The sequence below is a fragment of the Neolamprologus brichardi genome, chromosome 9 (assembly GCF_056152115.1).
Source record: "Neolamprologus brichardi isolate AB-2024 chromosome 9, ASM5615211v1, whole genome shotgun sequence".
NCBI classification, from domain to species: Eukaryota; Metazoa; Chordata; class Actinopteri; order Cichliformes; family Cichlidae; genus Neolamprologus; species Neolamprologus brichardi.
Window position 1 is genome coordinate 13,711,600 of NC_142112.1, and position 20,145 is coordinate 13,731,744.

At 43.5% G+C, this 20,145-nt stretch overlaps 1 protein-coding gene across 3 annotated transcripts in view; it reads left to right on the top strand.

Moving 5' to 3' along the window:
- adarb2 (adenosine deaminase RNA specific B2 (inactive)) overlaps positions 1-20,145 on the top strand; it is a 219,858-nt gene that overhangs the window by 133,831 nt on the left and 65,882 nt on the right. For all 3 annotated transcript variants that reach the window (XM_087845935.1, XM_087845936.1, XM_087845937.1), the window contains 2 exons: positions 3,874-3,960; positions 4,858-5,792. In XM_087845935.1, the coding sequence (XP_087702061.1) occupies positions 3,874-3,960; positions 4,858-5,792 (1,022 nt within the window). The remainder of the gene's footprint in view (positions 1-3,873; positions 3,961-4,857; positions 5,793-20,145) is intronic.

Sequence of the window (20,145 nt, forward strand, 5' to 3'; positions counted from 1 at the left end):
AAAGGAAGTCCAGAGAGAAGATTCATGGATGTATGGAAGGAGAACATGCAGAGGGTGAAGAACAAGAGAAAAAGAAGAAAAGATTTCACCCACTGGTTGGTTGGCTAGCGTTTTAAATATCTGGAGAAGATTGGGGTGGTCACAGGCAGTATAAAAGATCTCCCAGGTCTGTAAAATAAAGCCAATGGAAAGTGCCTTAAACTTGCATTATTATGAATGTTCACCAGGGGGCGATACCTGTAGCTCCGCCCCTCAGCGTTGGCTTTTATAAACAGTCAGGTATTCGTTTCAATTCTGACTGTATAAAATGCTAAATCCATTTTAACATGTTAGCTCAATTAAACTAACATAATGAGGATACCGCTCTCATTCCCGACATGTAAAATACTGTCATCTATAATCCAGTTTTGAGATCCCTCCCCAGACGCCTTAACGCCCACTCACATCCTGGGCCATCTGACCTCAGGAATTTGCATGATAAGGTGGGGCCAGGTTTCACAATGAACTCACCCGAAACTCTGGCTGATTGGGACCCACACCCTGTTTCACACCTTGGCTCAGGCGATTAGAGGATCATCAGGGGGTCCTTTTGTCCCTCTGTGGGGGGAAACTCCCACTAGGTTTAAATATGGGACTCTCCACCATTTGACCTTAGAACTGAAGAAGCTTCTCGGATGAGAGGTGAAACGTCTTCAAGCAACTTAAAGAAGTCCAGACGCTTTTCTTTGCAAGCTCCTTTGACAATGCTGGGTTAGTGCATTTATCACTGGCAGACCTGAATCCTACAATCACAGCACAGTATTAACAGCTGCCCGTCTCCTCTCCATTGTAAACCTCCAGATTTGAGCGCTCCGAATGTCAGCCTCGTATTTCTAAAGGAGGATGCATTTTCGTATGTCAGAGCGGCTCTCGATTTTCAGTCTGTTTATGCAAAGCCTTGGTGTCTCATTGCCCAGTGGGGCTTTTCACTTGGCAATAGCTGATGAGTGGGTTGTTAAGACCCCTTGGTGGAACAGGATTATCAAATATAGATTACAGGCGTTTGGGGCCCCAGTGTGAAAGCTCGGGCTCCTGAGTGTTAATTGCTGGCCTCGCTGTGCTCTCCAATTTCATGCTTGAAGTGAACATTTGTCTTTCACGCTACAAAGGCGCCGGAGACATTTGTGTATAAATGCAAGAATGAGCTAAGATATGCTGTACCAGCCAACAGACCCTTAAAAACACTAATTTTTCCACATTTATAAATACAGCAGACAGTCGTGTGTGTGTGTGTGTGTTTTCTTACTGTAAATGGGGCTTTAGGGGGTTTAAAAACAATATAGACTGATTTGAAAATGGCCTGTATAATGACACTGGCCAAGGGAGTCATTTAGGCCCAAATTGCTGCCTGTGTTGGGCTTCGGTCCGTAATTAGGTCAGAATGCAAATGCGTGTATTGTGATGTTGGCCCACGAGGACTAGCACAGCTCCAGCCTCAGTGTTTAGAGTGTAACCATGTGTGTCAGAGTGACTCATTGAGCCCCTCTAGTGCTGTTGAGCTGTGAGAAGAGCGAGAGCACTGGGGGCCGAGCTCATTCACAACCTTGTGCTCTTATCAAAATGTGTTTACTGCACCGTAATGCTGCGTCCCATTTAGGCAGCATTTAGCAACGTTAAACTGTTGCGGCCCCGGGTCTGAATGCTGGGGCGGAGACACAAAGGGCCTGGGATGCATCGTGACCTCTGGCTCACCCTCTAACCCTGCACACACTGACGTCCATTCATTCTGCCTTTATTTCTCCCTCTTCATCACCGCATTGTACTTTTTGTACAGCCCTGTCTTTCCTCCCGTCCTGATGCCTCTCCCTTACATTTGTCTTCTATTGATCATTAGGTGGTGTTGAGAAGAGAGGGGAGGTTTAATTAAGGAGCCAGACTGGTCTGTCAATTCTGCTCAGCGCTGCATGGAGTGCACTAGACCAAGCAATGGCTCTAATAGGGCTTCATACAGTAAACAACACGCACACCTGGACAGCAGCGGGCCCCAGGGAGGAACAGGAGAGTGCTGTGGTAGATAAGGAGAGTTTATCATCATAGGCGTGGCGCATGAGCGTGGAAGATTTCAAATGGTTAAAACGCCTGAAAATTAAAGAAGAATCAAAGAAGAGACGTTGCTTATTTTGCATTTTGGGTTTAATTAATTGAGCCGTTTTTCACTGTGACTTGAATCTCACATGCCACATTACATGGAAATTGCAGCACTGACAGCAAAGTGAAGATTGCTTATCGGTGTGATCCAGCAGACAGTAGCAAACCTGACAATATTAGATAAAAAATCTTGTTATTATCCCTCATGAGGGGGCGCAAGAAAAATCAAATGCCTAGTCACAGTTCTGCGATTCTGAGCAGTGCTGACACAATTATTGCGACTACTACGACTACTACCGATGTGGGAAAAAAACCTGCGGGCAGGTTTTGTATGGCACAGACACGAGTGGTTAATTTGTCTTGCTAGTCTTAAAATCTTTGTTATACCACTGATTATAGTCAGATGACAAAAACTCGGTTGTTTATAAATGGAGACTGTAACATGGTGTTCACAGCGGATGAGGAAATGAGCATAATGTGTATGAAAATCAAAAGAATGGGGATTTATAATACATGTGTTTTAAGCATATGCATGTTAATTTGGGGCGATCGTGGCTCAAAGAGTTGGGTGTTCGTCTTGTAATAGGAAGGTTGCCGGTTCGAGCCCCGGCTCGGACAGTCCTGGTCGTTGTGTCCTTAGGCAAGTCACTTCACCTACTGCCTACTGGTGTTGGCCAGAGGGGCCGATGGCGCAATGTGGCAGCCTCGCTTCTGTCAGTCTGCCCCAGGGCAGCTGTGGCTACAACTGTAGCTGCCTCCACCAGTGTATGAATGTGAGAATGAATGAATAGTGGTATTGTAAAGCGCTTTGAGGGTCCAGAAAAGCGCTATATAAATGCAATCCATTATTATAGTTATTGCTGTATGCATGTTTGTATATGTGCATATAGTCCTGGCCCACTTGTTAAGCGGGTATGGACGAGGATTAGGGCCACTGGACAAAAAGGAGAGGTCCTCTGGATTTGAATTATTACTTAAAATTATTACTAAAAAAACCCAAAATATTATATATGCTATATGTGCTGCATAATGTTGACAGTACTGGAAACAAAAGAGCTTTGCTGAACTATATGATGAGCAAATATTTAATTATAACTTGCATTATTTTCTTTTTGCTAAACGGTCTGTTGGATATACTAATACTGACAAATCTGTAACAGGCCAGCCAATATATCGATCTGGGTCTGATTACAGTGGCCTGAAACAGCGTTCATAATTAAGCCTAATGATTTTAGATGTGTGAGTGAGAGAGTAGATTGCATGACTTTTTTGGCATATTTGGACACAACAGCTTACACATATTAATAGAGTAACGGCTCAAGAAGTCCTTTCATGCCCACATCTGTGATATTGTCCTGTCTAAAATCTGAACGGACCGCTTTGATTTAGAAAGCTGCTTTGTTGCATCTAATGTTGCATTTTCTCTGGCGACGCTGCTGATTCTGGAGACGTGAATATTTTCCTTTTAGCTCCATGATGACTTTTGTGAATGAAGCAGCAAAATAGGACAAACGTTGTGAGTCACAGTGGACGAACGTGTGGATTTCTACTTGACCACGTGTGTGTGTGCTCACTGCGCTCCATGCATGGGTGACAGGCTTGTGTGCATAGTTCTGCTCGCTTATGCTTCATCTCTGGCCCCGTGTTGGGGCCGATGATGATCCGCGGCTTTAATCGATAAAACTATCAAAACATCTCCTCCGCTGCCCTGTTGTTGACTCTGCGTGTCTCTTGTCTCCCCTCCAGAGAAAGTCAGTATGCTGTCGGCATTGATCGCTCCCTTCAAGTACATAAGCCCTGGGACCAGCAGCACAGAGGACGAGGACAGTTTAAGTAAGCTGCTGCGTCTTTTTCCTTCTCCCTGTCAGCGCACACGCTACCTCTCTCAGTGGCAGGCCTAATATGGAAATGATCTCTCTGTCGCCCCGCATAATTAATTATTTGGCAGATGAGCTCTTTGATTACACACTGGTGTCAGCTTGCACGTTAAAATTCTGTATTCCTTTAAAAGCGAGCGATTAAATATTAAACCCGAGTGTTCATGATAATTAAGTCATTAGATAGGTAAATGCATGCCTGCATACGCTATCATCTAGACCTACAATCTGCCCACCAATGAATGGCTCCCATGCCACCATTAACATTCTTCTGGCAGGATCTGAACACCCTGTTTTTGTTCATTTCCCATCAGAAATGCAATACGCCACCACTACCCCGTAACTAGGTTTGAAGAGCGTATCACAGCTGTTCAGACTTTGCTCTCACAGAGGATAAGAAGTGTGAAATAAAGCGGGCTGCAGACATTTCTCTCATCCTTTTCTCGGAATGCCTGCCACTCGACGAGATCCCCACCCCCTATTACAAATAGGATTGATGCTTTGCATTGGCCGCGGGGACCAGTGTTTCCCCACTTGCGACACAGATTCAGAACTAATTTGGAGGCAGATTACAGGATGATTTGGCAGATAACATCGCCATTTTAGGGGATTTGTATTTGGGGTTTTAAAATACTTAAATATGATAGAGCCCCGTGGTATGAAGTGGGCTCGGCTCAGGGAGACGATTGCAGACGTGTTCATTACCATTTCATTGTGTATCGAGTGGCTCAATCTGCCTTGAGAGATTTTTCTTGATTCGTCTTGTTCAGTCAGGATAAACGTGCCTCTTTTCACTCGTGTTTTGACTATTTTCTTATCACTTGCAATGACATTGTTTTTCCTTTTATCGCAGGCACCAGCAGTGCAGAGGTGAAGGAAAACCGCAATATTGGTAACTTAGAGGATCGCTCCATAGGGCCCGGGGAGTGTCAGTCAACAAGAAGCGGGAGCTCTGGTCTGAAGAGGAAACGGCCACTGGAGGAAGACAATAACGGGCACCTGTGTCAACTCCGTCTGATCTATAAGAAACTGTCCTGGTCTGAGGCTCCAAAGAACGCGCTGGTACAGCTGAATGAGCTGCGGCCCGGCCTGCAGTACCGGATGGTGTCTCAGACGGGCCCTGTCCACGCTCCCGTCTTCTCCATCGCTGTGGAAGTCAACGGGCTGACCTTTGAGGGCACAGGCCCCACGAAGAAGAAAGCCAAGATGAGGGCCGCAGAGCTGGCCCTCAAGTCCTTCATCCAGTTCCCCAATGCTCCTCAGGCCCACCTAGCCATGGGAAACATTTCAAACCCTTCAGCCGACTTCACCTCAGACCAGGCCGACTTCCCCGACACGCTCTTTAAGGAGTTTGAGTCTTCGTCGTGCTCCGACCGCCTCTCGCTCTGCAACTCGGAAACCGAAAGCGAGTTGCTTTCCAGCGAGCTGCTCAGACACGGGCGGTTGCTGCGCCACACCTTGGACCTGATGGTGCAGGCGCAGCAGAGGCTCGGTGGAATTGTCCAAGAGCCCGAGGCCCCTAAGAGCCCCGTGGCTGTGCTCAATGAGCTGCGGCCGGGCTTGCGCTACGCCTGTCTTTCGGAGCGAGCCGAAGGCCGACGACTGCGCAGCTTTGTGATGGCTGTACGCGTGGACGGGCGGATTTTCGAGGGCTATGGCCGCAGCAAGAAGCTGGCCAAGAATCAGGCAGCCCAGTGTGCTCTTCAAGCCCTCTTCAACATCAGGACGGCCCCCGAGGGGAGAACAGGTCTCAAAGCCAGCAGGCAGAGCTGTCCTCATTTACCCCAGGTGAGTGCAGACACATCCCCAGCGCCTGTCTTTTGCTAAGCTTCTTTGGCAGACACTCCACTTCCGACAGGGGCCTGTAATGACCAAAACAGCAGGCGTGCGGTGAAAATCCAAACACCTTCCAACAAGTAATTAAGGAGGAAAGGAGATAGGAGCTAAAGAGAGCCCGATTCAAGCAGAAATAAAGAAATGTGTGAGCAAGCTGGCATTTATCTGTTGTCCAAAATAGGTCTTACAGCAAAAGTTAAAGATGCGCCATTTTTTTTGCACATCTGCTCATGGGTGTGTGCTCTGCGAAGCCTTCATCTAGGGTAAACAATATCTGTTTGTTGGCCTGTTTAATAGAAAAGCATGTAAATGAAGCTAATTATTGTCCCCGTGCCTCTGACACATGAGAAATCTTTGTCACAAACCCAAATGAGGTTTTTTTTCCTCCTTTTTTTCGTCAGTCTTATGTGTTTGCAGAGCTGTAATTGGGTGAGTTTTGTAATTTTGCAAAATCTCCTGTTTCCTCATGTGTGGCATCACAGTGTCTACAAACATTAATTCAATCTGTTGCCCAAAGGAAATAGAAAAGCAAAGAGCAAATCGACAAACAAACCACTGAGACCAATCCCATGCTCATTTACCCAAATATGTAAATAGCAATCAGAGCGAGGAAACTAGTTTGTGAGAAACTTGAGGAAATTGGAGAGCCTAAAGACACGGTGGCTGGATCGGCTGGCACTTGTTGACAGCCATTTAAAACTCCATTGCAGCTGCAGGACTTTATCTCAAGTAAAACTGCCCTGAGTAGATAGTCACACTGATTTTCATTGTTTACTATTGTTTGCATAGCGAGGAGCTCTGCAGCCAAGCTGTCCAGGTCACCCCAGCAGAAAGAACATGTAAAACCACCGTCTCGAGGTCTTGAATTGAAAAAATTAAGCTGTTCACATCCAAAGCGTCCTCTCCCTAAAGCCTTCCCTTGAAGACTTTTGTGTCGACACACAACGCACCCTGTAGGGTATGTGTTGTGTTAATATTCTTCCCTAGCCTTGAAGAAATAAACTGGCAAAAGTGTCCTTCCCCAGAGCCCAACATCAACCCAACAAACCTGCACATGTTTGCCTGGGAGAAACTTTCTTTTTCTCCCCACTGCCACGGTGTCTAAAAGGATTTTAAGAGGATTTGCCGCACCCGTTTAGTTCCAGAAAGCACTCGCTTGTGGAATTTCTTGAAAGTCAGCTGTGCCGTCTGCCAGGCTCGAGAAACGTTTTATTTTCATTGGCGTTGAAGGACAAAGGCGTTAATATAATATTCGTGTGTGCGTGAATAAACATGTGGCCAGGCGTGTGTTCATGGATATATAATGTGTTACATGTTGCGTAACCTTAATGCAAAGCCCTCCGGCTCTTATACGCTCTCGCTCACATTTGAGTCAGTCTTCTTGCCAAACACTGATTGCACGGGCAGTGGTTGACTACACTGCAGATGTGACACGTAATGTGGGGGTGGTTGCCAGCTGTAGCCTGAGGGTAGAGCAAACGTTATGGTGGTATGCCAAATTATGTTGTGCCAGCTCAGGCTGTTCTCTTTCTTCAGAATTCCCTTTAGCTACCTGTTGCAGAACACAGCTTTGATGCATAGATGATTTCTGTGTATCATTAACCCTCATCCAGACTTTAGATAAGAGTCAGAAAACCTAGTCATGGTTCATAACCCTTAACTAAGTTTACTGCCTAACCCTAACCCCAAACAGGTCTGTGGTGACTTGGTTGTTGTTGGTAACCTTCTTCTCAGAGTTGTTGCATCCAGTTGCACGTGTATATTTTTAGATAAGGTCAAACTTGACATGCATAGATGAGAACAAGTGAAACCTAACTGTCGTTGGTTCTGCAGCCAGTGGAAGTCTGCCTGACTGTATATAAAAGATGGACATAGCTCCAGTTTGTCGAGTTCTGTATTTTTGGCCGCTGCCGTCTGACTACATGACTGATATCATATGATAACTTGTCAGTTGCACCATTTGCCATCCATTCTAATCTAAAGAGGATGGTAATTTACACAATCAGCATTGGTTTGTTTACATAAGACTTGAAACTAGCCTTAAGAGAAGCAGCTTGTTAGGAAACTGTCTTCTTTGTATACTTCTCTTTGTAACCAGAGTGCAGTGCATGCTTCCTGCTGGCCAATAGAAACAGCACAGGTCTAAAGGGGAATTTGTTGTTCAGTGACGGTAGCCCACTGTGACCCACTCTTGCTTGTGCTATTGTTGGTCAGTCAGAGTGTAGTTCACACAGAAAAGTGAAACAGAGTGTTAAAAACAACAGAAAGTGAACTATCTGCTATATTTTTAATCTTTCGTGTTTGTTTCACCATTTGCCTGTTCCCAGTGAACTTTTCTGTTGTTCTGCTCTTTGTTCCCGCCCACTTGTCAACCAGTCAGCATTTGGCGTCCAGCCACACACAGTTGGGATTCTGGAGGACTGCATAGAAGCGCATCTCTGGTGGGTGAAAGCCCTTCTATGCTCACTGTCTGAAACATGCACAGTATGCAGCATGAAGCACTTCTCCACTGGCGTCATGTTTCAGACTCTAGACCTGAAACCCACGGGAACTAAAGCTAACCTGTTTCAGACTGAAGCTAACCTGAGAAGCTCTTTTAAGAGTCAGCATCATATAGCTCAGGAGGACGGGGTATAGCATCAAGTTTTTGAACACTTATTTTAAAGCTGTGCTACATCAGGAACCTAACCCAAGTGCCCAATTACTGGTCATAGCATTGCCTCTACTTAAAAGCAGTGGGTCATCTTCATGGTAGCAAAGAGTTTTGTGTTTTGAAAGACATCTTACAACAACTAATGTCTAGCACTGAGTGAAAGGAACAGTAAGAGACGTCCCCTTTTTCTTTTTGAAAAATTTATTTGGGAACACAAAGAAGTGACAACACTTAAATACAATGATTTTGACAGTGAAATGAAGGAATCCATGGCTGGCCACCTATTCAGGATACTGTAGTAACTCAAAAGAGTGGAACAAATGAGTGAGGGCTTGCAGAAGGCCTTCAGGCTGGACTGAGCTGGACTGAGCTGGTAACTCCAGAATGCGTCTCAAAATGAAATATTTAAACGCACCAGAACCGCATGGTTCTGTATTCCTCTCAGACTTTTCCGTCTTCACGTAATGTGCTAAGGGATATAAGAGGGAGACTGACAAGGCAAGAATCTGAGTGCAGAACCACATACAACAGATTCTCCTGCAGTAACAGCCTGCACCGTCCTCCATCCCTCCCACACTCACGTGTCTGGGAACTCACTTTAACAATCACAGCAGAAATGAGGCATCAGGCCACTGTCTGCTTGGCATTAAAGAGCTATTTATCTTCCAGCGAGGACTTTCATTTTCCGTTCCTTCATTTAACCTTTATTTATCGAGGGAAATCAAACGAGAATGTATTCTGCCGAGATATCTCGCCTTATATTCGCTTCGCTCCTCTTACTCAGCGCTCAGAGACTCGGTGCCATCGCAGGCTCGGGTTGAGAGCTAGCCGCCTTGCTCAACAGCACATTCACGGTCGCAGTTTAGGGAATGGGGGTATCCTTAACAGTTTAAGGATTTAAACATAGTAGCCTTCTTGTCTCAATTTAAGGAGCTGCACAAGAGGGTTGCAGAATTACATACAGCCTACCTTTCCTTCGAATGTGTGAGAAAAGCAACTGAAAGTAACTAAACCGACTCTATATTTTTAATAAAATGTTGCGAAATATATCATTTCTATAACCCTGTACAAAAGGGCTTGTGCAGTGCAGTGTTTTCTCATCATTTTATAGTCAAATAGCAATATTTTTTAATCAGTTGTGCTGTGGTAACAATAGCAGTTGCTCTGGTTATCTTTAGGGAGTGTGTTTTTGTAAAGGGTGGAGCCTAAACATAACCATAAATAATAATAATAATAATAATAAAACAGAAATACGAAGAAACAAAAGAAATAAGACTCGTTGTCTTTTCACTGAACTCTCTTCTCTCCTCATAGATTTTCTATACAGTCCCTGAACTCAAGGTTACATCAGCTTCTAGGAACATAATTGTTCATCTTCATTATTAATCAATCAGCAGGAAGTTGTTCTTGAATCCTATCCGCCGTGCTCGAGTTACAGGAAAATGTCTTTGCCTTATTACAGCCTGCACAGTGAAGTGAGAAAGTGCTAGAATAATTCTGACACCCATTTTACCAAGTGGAATGATTGCCCCACTGTTCAGGCCTTGATTGGCCACTTAATCTCCACTCGCCGTCACAACGCACTGCGGTGTTGCCAAGTCAACTGAGCCCGAGATTTGTGTGCAGCCGCGGGAAGGCCGGGAGTCAGCAGGTCCACGTACGGGAAGGACAGTAGGGAGGTCAGTGGTCAGGACGCTGCGCTCTGCCACCTCGGATTAAGCTCCGTTTGAATAGAGAAATCTGTTTAGTGGCAGGAGCGGCTGAAAATTTGGGTTAATGGATGAGCTGAGGCATGAGAAGCCTGCAGCTTTTCAAAAATTAAGTTCTTCTCTCTTTTGACTGCAAATAGCGTAACAGGATATTTTAATTGCTCGTCGCATTAGCCGAGATCGAATGCGACTGCAGTTTGTCTTTTATTTTCTTGCTTTTCAGCTTGATTTGATTTAGTTATCTGTAAGTGTGGAGCACCACAGATAGGGAAGGATACAGACCGGTCAAGTGGAGTCATTTCCCCGCCTCCCCCACGGCAAATTGAATATGATTTCAGACACGTGAAGGTGACCCCTGTCAGCCGTTGAGCCTCTCGCAGATTGTTTTCTTTGTCTAATCTCTCCCACTTCTAATCTGTCTCAATATAAACAGCTGTGACAGGCTGATCATTAATTAATATTGCCACAACAAATTAGCGACAGCGATCGCCCGGCCAAACACCCCGTCTAAGATAGAAATCCACCGATTCGTGCAGAGAGGAGGGGGGAGGAGAGGGAGAAGGTGTGAACAACACATTAGAGAGGAGTTGATTAACAGCTTTGGGGACCTTGCAGATAGTGTTACTGCCTCAGCATGTGGACAGCGTAGTGACAGCCACAGCAGCAGACTGCACTCGCTCTGTGATTATCGCCACAAGTGGCACAGTGCAAACAGCCTGATAAAACATCTGCATTTATCACTACCTACTGATTCAGTTTAGGTGTCTTTCACAGTTGCAGGGTGTTTATTCGAGAAAGTGTACGAGCGTCATCAGGCGTCGTCCAGCAAATGTCATTTGTTTATTCGAGTTTTTGATGATTTTATTTTTGCTGTACTTTAAAGACAAGCAAACATAGAACATTTTATCATAAAAATAACTCATTTATGATCTTTATGATGATATTTAGCCAGTGCAGAAAAACAGATGAGTGAGTTTTCAACAGGACGATGGCCGTCCACAAGGCAATACCGATATTTTCTGATACATTGGACTACTGTCCATATCACGTTAGTTGCAGCTATTTCAAAATGTGGTAAAAATAACAAATGGACTGCTTCTATCTAATACTCCTCTTGTTTTGCTGCTACTTCTGCTCCCTTTTGGAGTCGTCTCACTGCCTCAGCTGCCTCAGCCTAGCTTCCTTCTATCTTCCATCCTCTCCACATGTCCAAACCATCTCATCGTTGCCTCTCTAGCTTTGTCTGCAAACTGCTCCACCTGAGCTTGTCCCTCTGATTTACTCATTTCTAATCCTGTCTGTCCAAGTCGATCCAAATTAAAAAATCTTAGCATCTTTAACTCTTCCACCTCCAGCAAGAAAACGAAAGAGGTCAGAGAGGTTTAAAGGAGAAGTATTTAGAAGAAATGATGAAGCTAGTACCCAAACTGTCACGTTCATCTGAGTTTCCTAATTTAGCTTTAAACTATGTGCTCACTGAGACTCTGTGCACACAGTTTTGTCATGTAGTGATGGCTTATAAGGCAGTTTTAAGGTTTTACCTCTATTGTCAGAGCTGGATGCATGATACCATGCAGCTATCGTGGGCTTTGAATGTCATGGTAGTTTAGGGTTTTGTTGATTTCCTTGAAATCTCCTTTTTCCAGGGTGGAATGAGTGTACAACATCTTTAACAACTTTGTGCACACGTTTGATATTACTTTGGATTTTCTCTAATTCACAAAGGGTTAAAAGTACACATGCACCCCTACTTGGTTCTCCTTCTTAGATCTTCACTGATTTGTGAAATGTATGTGAATAATATATATGTTGTATACCTTTGATTAAAGAAAATCCCAAATAAATTCAAACTTGTGGACCAAATTCTTGTTTATTAAAGTCGTTAAAGATGTTTCCTGTATGATCATTCCACCTGGGAAAAACAACAATTTAAAGAAATAATTAAAAGCCTAAATTACCACAATCTTCATGCACATGAGGAGTGTGTGTAAACTTCTGTAAGGATTTGCTTTTATGCACGTCTTGAGGCTGCAATCGAAAAGCCTATTCAGATGCTAAAAGACCCATTTTATTAAATGTGCAAATGCTGATGATATTTGAAATAATATGACGAAAAAGTAACAGCGTACTCGTAGAATCACCATCATTAGACTGACGTAGAGACATTTTTTACGAAAGCTTTAAACTGATCTCTGAACATCGAGAATCTACAGAATAAAAAGAAACTTAAATTTAAAGAAGTCCAGTCACGTAGACCAGTGTTTCCCAACCACTGTCCCGTGGCACATAGGTGTGCCGTGAGAAATGATCAGGTGTGCTGTGGAAGATTATCTGGACCTGATTAGCACTCTCAGCGATCTGCGTAAGTAACGAGCAGAACAATTACATTCTCTTCCACTAGAGGGCAGTGCAACTACCTGCTCTAATTAAATGGATTGCCAACTGCTAGTAAAATAGAAGAAGAAATTACATAATAGTCATGCTGTGAGACGACAAGTAATAGCTACAGATAAATATCTGAAAAGTAAAAAGTCAGTCTGAGCTGAGTCCTGAGTCTAACCCAGGTAAAGGTCCTAGCATGAGTAGCAATCAGAAGAAAGCAAAAAAGGTATACTGGGGACAAACCGAGTCAATTCCACTATATCTGGTGCGCAGGGGGAAATTATCAGTGTGGTTTTTGTGACATTTTTGTTTGGTGTTGTGCCGTGTGATTTTTCTAATGTGAAATATGTGCCGTGGCTCCAAAAGGTTGGGAAACACTGTCTTAGACTACCATGGACGGGATACCTCAGAAATTCCACAGACAACAGAATAAAACCTTTTCTATTCTACTCTACTGAAACATTTATAGAAGAGAAAACTTGCTAGATGCTGTTACTGTTTTCTAGAACCTCACAGATAACTGTAAGTCTTTAAAAACACATTTTAAAGACACCTCATGAAGAGTTCTGGTTACAGAGGATCAAGTATTGTTTGTCTCTGTTGCTCTTATTATCACACATAAAGCGTTAATTTCTGTTGTATGTATCATTAGAAATCATTTCTTTTAAACTCTACATCTGTAGATCATATGACAATAACCTGAGTATAATACTGTCAGAGCATAAACTATGCACATTGCCATGAACTCCATGGAGCAGTAGTTCTTGTTGTGTTTTAAACCAAATTTGAGCTTAAACTGCTGTAAAGCAGATCTGACCCTATGCACTTCCACAAGGTGTCTCAATACAATTTGTCATATAAGTGCAAAAAGCTGTTTTTTGCTTTTAGACTGTCTGCGTGCCCTTTTACCAACCACTTAGCTCATCATTTGGTATTTAAAGAAAAAGCAGCAAGGGAGAGTGGAGATTTGTGTGTGAAATTACCAAACAATAATGTTCCCCCATCTGAATGTGAGCCCCCTGTACGTGGAAAGGTTAGAATCATCCCAATCTGCCTAATATGTATGCAAAATATGACCTATGAGGCTGCAGGCTGTTCAATCTAATGTACCGCGTCAGCATGCAGCTTTGAGGGAAAATCCCTTAGCAGGGAAGAATTGAAATGGGGTTGGTCGGGTCAAGTCACCTCGCACATACAGTAAAACACCCCTGTAATCTATTCCAAAGAAGCGTGGCGCGGCTGTGTGCACCTCCGCTTGCCCTACAGTATCCTGAGTCGCTGCTACCAAGTCTTCATCCTTTGCAACAATCCTCCAGTCCTCGCTTTCCTCCATTCTCCCTCCTCCTTTTCCCTGCACAGCCCATAGCTGTGAGCCAGAGCACGGCTATAATCATTTCTGAGGAACCTCTCACACTTCATTAAAAGCATAATCAAGTTCATTACAATTTCATAGGCGTTCAGGTAGCAAATGGCTTCTGATAAATCACGACTATTGGTCCTGTGTGGCTGGCATGTGTAGGTTTATCTCTGGTTCTCAGGCAGGGGGGAGGTGGGTAGAGGAGGGAGGAGGTGAGGGGTCTGTATGTCTGGCCTTTAAATGACCTTCCAGCTTGGAGCAGTGGACCGTTCTGTCATACGCGCCAAACGGCGACACGTGAACGGCCAGCATTAGCATGCGTCGCAGCTGGGAGATGTCATTTCTCATGAAGCCAGTGGGGTAACGTACAGTGAGGAGATCAACAGATGCAGCGTCAAAGGATCGTGTGAAAACTCCCCGACGCTGAGTGATTCGTGTCAGTCTGAGCTGGCGTGGATGGTGATGTGTGACATCTAATAATCTACAGTATACTAACTTCCACGTCCTCGGGCCTCGGCCATAATCAGAGTGACTGTGTGCATTAGCATCTGGGACGGTGCGCTCATTATTTTAAGACCCAGAAACTGTAGCCAGGATGTTTCTGATTGGTTACAAACATCACTACTATTTCTAACATGTGTATTGCAGAAATAACCAAGACATCTTTGTCTTACTCGGTACCCACTTGTGCACTTATTTTATTAGTTGTTTCTTGAAAAGAAGATGGCGAACAATAACACTGCAAATACATCGTTGTGAACACGGGGACTCGAGAACAGCTGTTGTTGTTTTTTCTGAAGCGCTTACTCTCAGCTCGTTCTCGGGGTAAAGCTAAGCAGTGGACGAACTGCTAAACTGCTGCTGTAAATACAGCGTTCAGACTTGACCCTTCCTTCATGACTCAAAGAGCCGTGATGGTCGAGCAAGCTAGCAGAGTGAATGAGGAGAGGGAGGGAAAAAGCAATGAATCATTGTTGTAGAGCACAAACACGCTGTTGCCACCTCGTTCGCATCAGAGACTCGACACTTCTTATAGTCCAATCTGTCTGTGATCTGTTTTTACTTTCTGCTGGGAAAAATGTTGCACCACATTTATGTGAGAACCTTACTGATTTTGCAAATAAAATGCACAGTTTCTAAAATATTATGCTTTATTCCATGTTAAACTACTCAAACGTATAGGAGCAGAGTGTAGCTGCTGCTGTAAAATTGTTACGTTTATTTTTTCATGTGTAAATCATTAAAAAAACATTTAAAATGTGTCAGTTTTCTTTCTTTTTTTTCTTCTTAAAGTTTGAGATTTGGACTGTCATGTGATAGTGAGCTCTAGGGAAACAGGTTACTTACAGAACTGATTATTCGTTGGTACAGGATCATCCTGGAATAATTTAACTGTCAATTTGAATGTATTTTTATTATTTGAATATAAAGAAGAGGAAAAAGCAGCTCGAACTGGAAGGGAGGTTCAGACAGACTGTGGGATGCAGGACTCAGCACATGTGGGAGAAACCGCCGTTAAACTTTAATAATCTGTAGTACATGCTACAATATCTGTCAGTCTGACACAAATAGAGAATTGAACAAGAGGAAAAAAATATAATCGGAAAAACGCGGGGAGCTGTTTTTTTCACAGAGCTATTAACCCCTTACTATAATCTATATGTGTTTCATAGTTTTTAACATCATATCAGCTTACCCTCTGCACCATAATAATCTAGATATTGTAAAATAGTCTTGAGTGTGACATGTGTGTGTTATAATCAGTCCTGGGACCAAAACAAAATGTCCAAAATATTGTTGCTGCAGAAAATGACAGACATCCCTTGACAGTGATTGTCCCTCGTCGACTACTCACACACCTGGATGGTCACCGGGACCCTCTGGGCCTCCTAAATCTCCGTAGACGTTTTCCCGAGTGGTTTTCCAAACTCTGTTCCATAGTTTACTCGTGCTGTTGCCGTGGTCTGCTTGAGTTTACGGTGGATGCACCTCCTGTTATGTTAACATGCTCAGCTGTGCAATAGATTTTGAATGCATCGACTCAACGATAAAGTGTAATGAAAATGTAATTAAACAGCAATATAATAATAATAAACACACTATTCGCCAAACTGCAACCTCCAGGGCTAATGATGAAGCCAAAGCAGAAGTGCCAAACATTGCAGTTCCTCTAGTGGCCACTTGAGGCTGCTGTCAAAGGTGAGTCAATCCACATGCACTCCCATTTTTAAAAAACCCCAACTTTACAGCTTTACAAAGCATCTATGCAACTTATTAAAGTCAATCAAAAGCTGCGATTTTCACATTTCAATTCTGGTAAAAAAACAAAACAAATGACAACAGGATTTCAGAATTCATATCTCCGAGCAGTAATCGGATCAAACCGTTGTGGTAACCAAAGTGGTTTTGGCCTCTATGCACAGTTTTCCTCTTAATAACAACCTTTAAGAAAAAGTGTTTATCCTGGACTTTGTATTTGGCTGATTTGTTTGACAGATGTTCTGGCTTCTGTCAGACCCTGAGTTAATAAACCAGACTCCACTGTGTTTGGGCTGTTGGTGCCTTTCAGAGCATTTTTAAATGAATTATCTGACATGTGTTATAGCTCGCTGTGCGGTACAGACCATCCAAGAAGGCTGTAATCCAGTTTCAGTGAGTGAAATTCTAGCGTTTCATTAATCAGTTGGCAAACAGCGGCTGATTTCTGTGCCTGTGTACCATACCTGTGCAGTTTATGGACGCAACTTCCTGACCATATGATAACTGTCCAATCCACCTTGTCCACTTTTGGTTCCCACAAAACAAGGTACTGGTGGCAGCGACCATCTTTTATGCTGTCCATTGTATTTACATGTTCACATGTCATCATTCTCTCACTTAATCCTAAATGGTTCATTATTATGACTATTTGCTTATGATTTTATGCAACATATAAGACCAAAGGTAGGAGTCAGTTAGATTATTTTAGCATAAAGATGGTAAAACAGCTCGCTCAACAAGCGAGTGGTTCTGGTCAATGTTTTGATCATCATTTCCAGAAGTCCCCAACCATTTCGATTACTATTGTAAACATATAACTTTGCATTAGTATTAGTCTGCTGCTACTCCTTCATAATTAATAAATAAGACCATAAAAGAGTTTGGGAAGAGCTTAATTAGTAGAATACTGTGAAAAAGTGTGAAAACAGTCATGCATTTGTTTTTCTTGACTAAAAGTGTGTGCGGGGAGGGAGCAAAAGCAAAACATCTGTTACCTGTGCCCTGCTCTTTGGGACTGTAATGTGCCTCTCATGGGGAAGACAAAATAGGAGAGGCTGGAATGAGGTATGACAATGCGTGTATGTGGTGAAGGAGGGGTAAAAACGGAGCTGGCAGGGGGAAAGGATGAGAGGGAGGCAGTGGGGGTGTGGGAGGTGAGAATGGATGGAGTGCAGCGGGGGGAAAGAGAGAAAAACCTCAGCGGAACAAAAGACCTTCAGGATTAATTAGGCGTCAGATTGGTTGCAGGGCACAGTGGGGGGAGAAAGGGAGAGAGTGGGTGAGAGATGGGGGGGGGGGGGGGAGAAAGAAAGAGTTTAGCATTCTGGGAAGACCTCATGTCCTCAGACCTCATATTTCAGCCTGTCTGCCCACGAGTATACAACAGCCAGCTAGTTAAGGCCTGCGCTGTGCCTGGAACCACTGTCCACTGAGTTATGGATGGAGCCCCTGCTCCATCTTCATGTATTTTTATGTTATCCCCCTGGGCAATAAGAGGAAACACAGAGGTCATATGTGTTACTCATAATGTTTACATGATGGGTTTCACAGCCCCGTGTTAGAATGTGTGGATATTTTAAATGTAACCAGGTGTGCATGCGTGCGCGTGTGAAATTGCAGGGGGAAAGGTGAAGCATTATTCACTCCATATAGCAGCATTTCTTTCTGCCCCTTTGCGATAGCTGAGCCCTGCCAGATTAGCAAAGTATGAATACGCAAAATAAAGGCGGCTGAACTCTCACTGAACTTCATACTTTCTCTGCTATCATCAAATGCCTCTTTTCTTTCTCCCTTTTTTTCATAACAATTGCTTTTAGAAATGCTGAACTGCTGATTCGAGTCACAGACGTCACCTCTAAATTTGTGAGGCGGCCTGTTAATACCAGCTTCCATTGTCATTGTCACAGAGGGATGTTTCGGGGGCGACCTTTGATGGCACTTCCTCCCCTCCGATACAGGAAGCGCTGAACTCTGCATACAGATGACAGACAGGGTTGCCGTGAGTCATAACATCTTTGCCCGATTCATCTCCCCGCAAAGCACTTAGCAGATCAAATACGAGCCGTTCTGGAGGCTAGAGCAAATCATGCCCTTACAACATTTGTACCAATCATTCGCACTATCACAGAGGTGGATTGTACAGCTTCAACATATCTCAGCGGTGTGAACTTTCGAACAAAGTCTTCTGGCTAGATGGGCTGATCAGCCATTCGATTGGCTGCACAGTGGAGTGATAAAGCTTTGACAGATTGCGTTATACAGAAACAAAATCCATGGCTCACAGCATGAATAGTTATCATATACTTTAGTCAGGAGCTGAAAGGGAAAGTTTAAAGCTTTTAGTCTGAGAAAAACTTTGACCCAGCTCGCTGCACTTATCCATCACATTGGCTAAAAAAGATAAAAAACTAATAGCACTCGCATACTTGTCCTCAAGTTGCATAAAACTTTAAGAAAGCGCACACTCTGACTTTTAATACTTTCCTACCCTTTAGCACCTGGTAGTACGTCAGCAGGTACATAACAAATCCATTCTCGTTGCCCTGTCTCTTGTCTCTGCATCCTGGCTGTATTTCAGGGCCTCTATTGCAGGATGATGAACACGCACCACTCCTGCTGATGGAGAAATGAAACGCCACGGTTGCCGGCAGACGCATATGGTTTGACGCGGAGAGCTTTTAGCACAAAAGGGATAAACAAAAAAAATGGCTTAGCTTAAAGCAGCGGTGCCATATGATGTGACATCCTTCTTTTTGAGAATGAGTCACCTCAGCTCACATGCTTGAAGAGACATGCATGCTGACAGCTTCCTGCATCTTTATCACCTTTATTATCGCTTTTCTGCACTCCCTCCTGCTTTAAGAATTGTAAAATATTGTTACTTCTGTTTTTATCATCAATGATGAGTTCTGGACACATTTTTTAGAACCCTTTAAGAAAAAGTACTAATACCACAATATGAAAAAAACCCACTACACCATCCATCCTCTGTTTATCCTTATCAGGGTTGCAGGTGGAGTCTCTGCCAGCTACTATATGCCAAAAGGCGGAGCAAACCCTGAACAGGCCATCAATCTGACACAGGGCTAACACTGAGAGACAGACAATAACTGAAACTCACAACTATAGGCAATTTAGAATTAACCTAACACGTCTAATTGCATATCTTTGGACAGTGGAAGGAAACCAGAATACCCGGCCCCCACCCAGATGATGGAGTCAAACTCAGGAACTTCTTACTATGAGGCAACAGTGCTAACCATCACACCAACTGGTTGCCCAACTATGGATAAAATTGTATTTTTGGCAAACTGTCCATAAAGTATCAAAATTAAAAGTTGTTATTGTGCAGAAAAATGTTATATGGATCAGAATTAATACAGATATTTATGGCTGAGATCATTTGAAATATTAAATTCTGTTAGATCTACAGTAATGCATCACATTTAGTAACATAAGTCTGTAGTCTGGCTGTCCTGTGGAGATAGCTTCAAATATATATTTGTAATGAGCTCAGAACAATGGGCCTATGCATTAAAAAAGAAAAGAAAGAAAAAAGGCTGCCGACCTCTTAACTTGTCCAGCTCAAGCCATTGCTAACAGGACGTGGACTCGTCCGTGAAACTGAGAGACGCTACAAATGGCAGTGGATTCAGAGGCAAGCAGAGTTAACCCTGCTTCCAGAAACAATAGCCAGCTGTGGCCACATGATGGCAGTAATTTGAAGAATAGCGCAACAGGCATTTAAAAAAGCTTCTGCGACATAACAACACTGAAATACAAAGAGAGGGATCGGTTTAATTTTAGTTTATATTGATGTCGATATTTATTTCACTGGAGAAGCAATGATCGCCTTGCTTGCCCGGCAGAATCTTGCTGGTACACCAGACAGGCTGTAACAGCGAACTTGTTAAAAACAGTAAAAGCACCGACACAAAGGCAGAA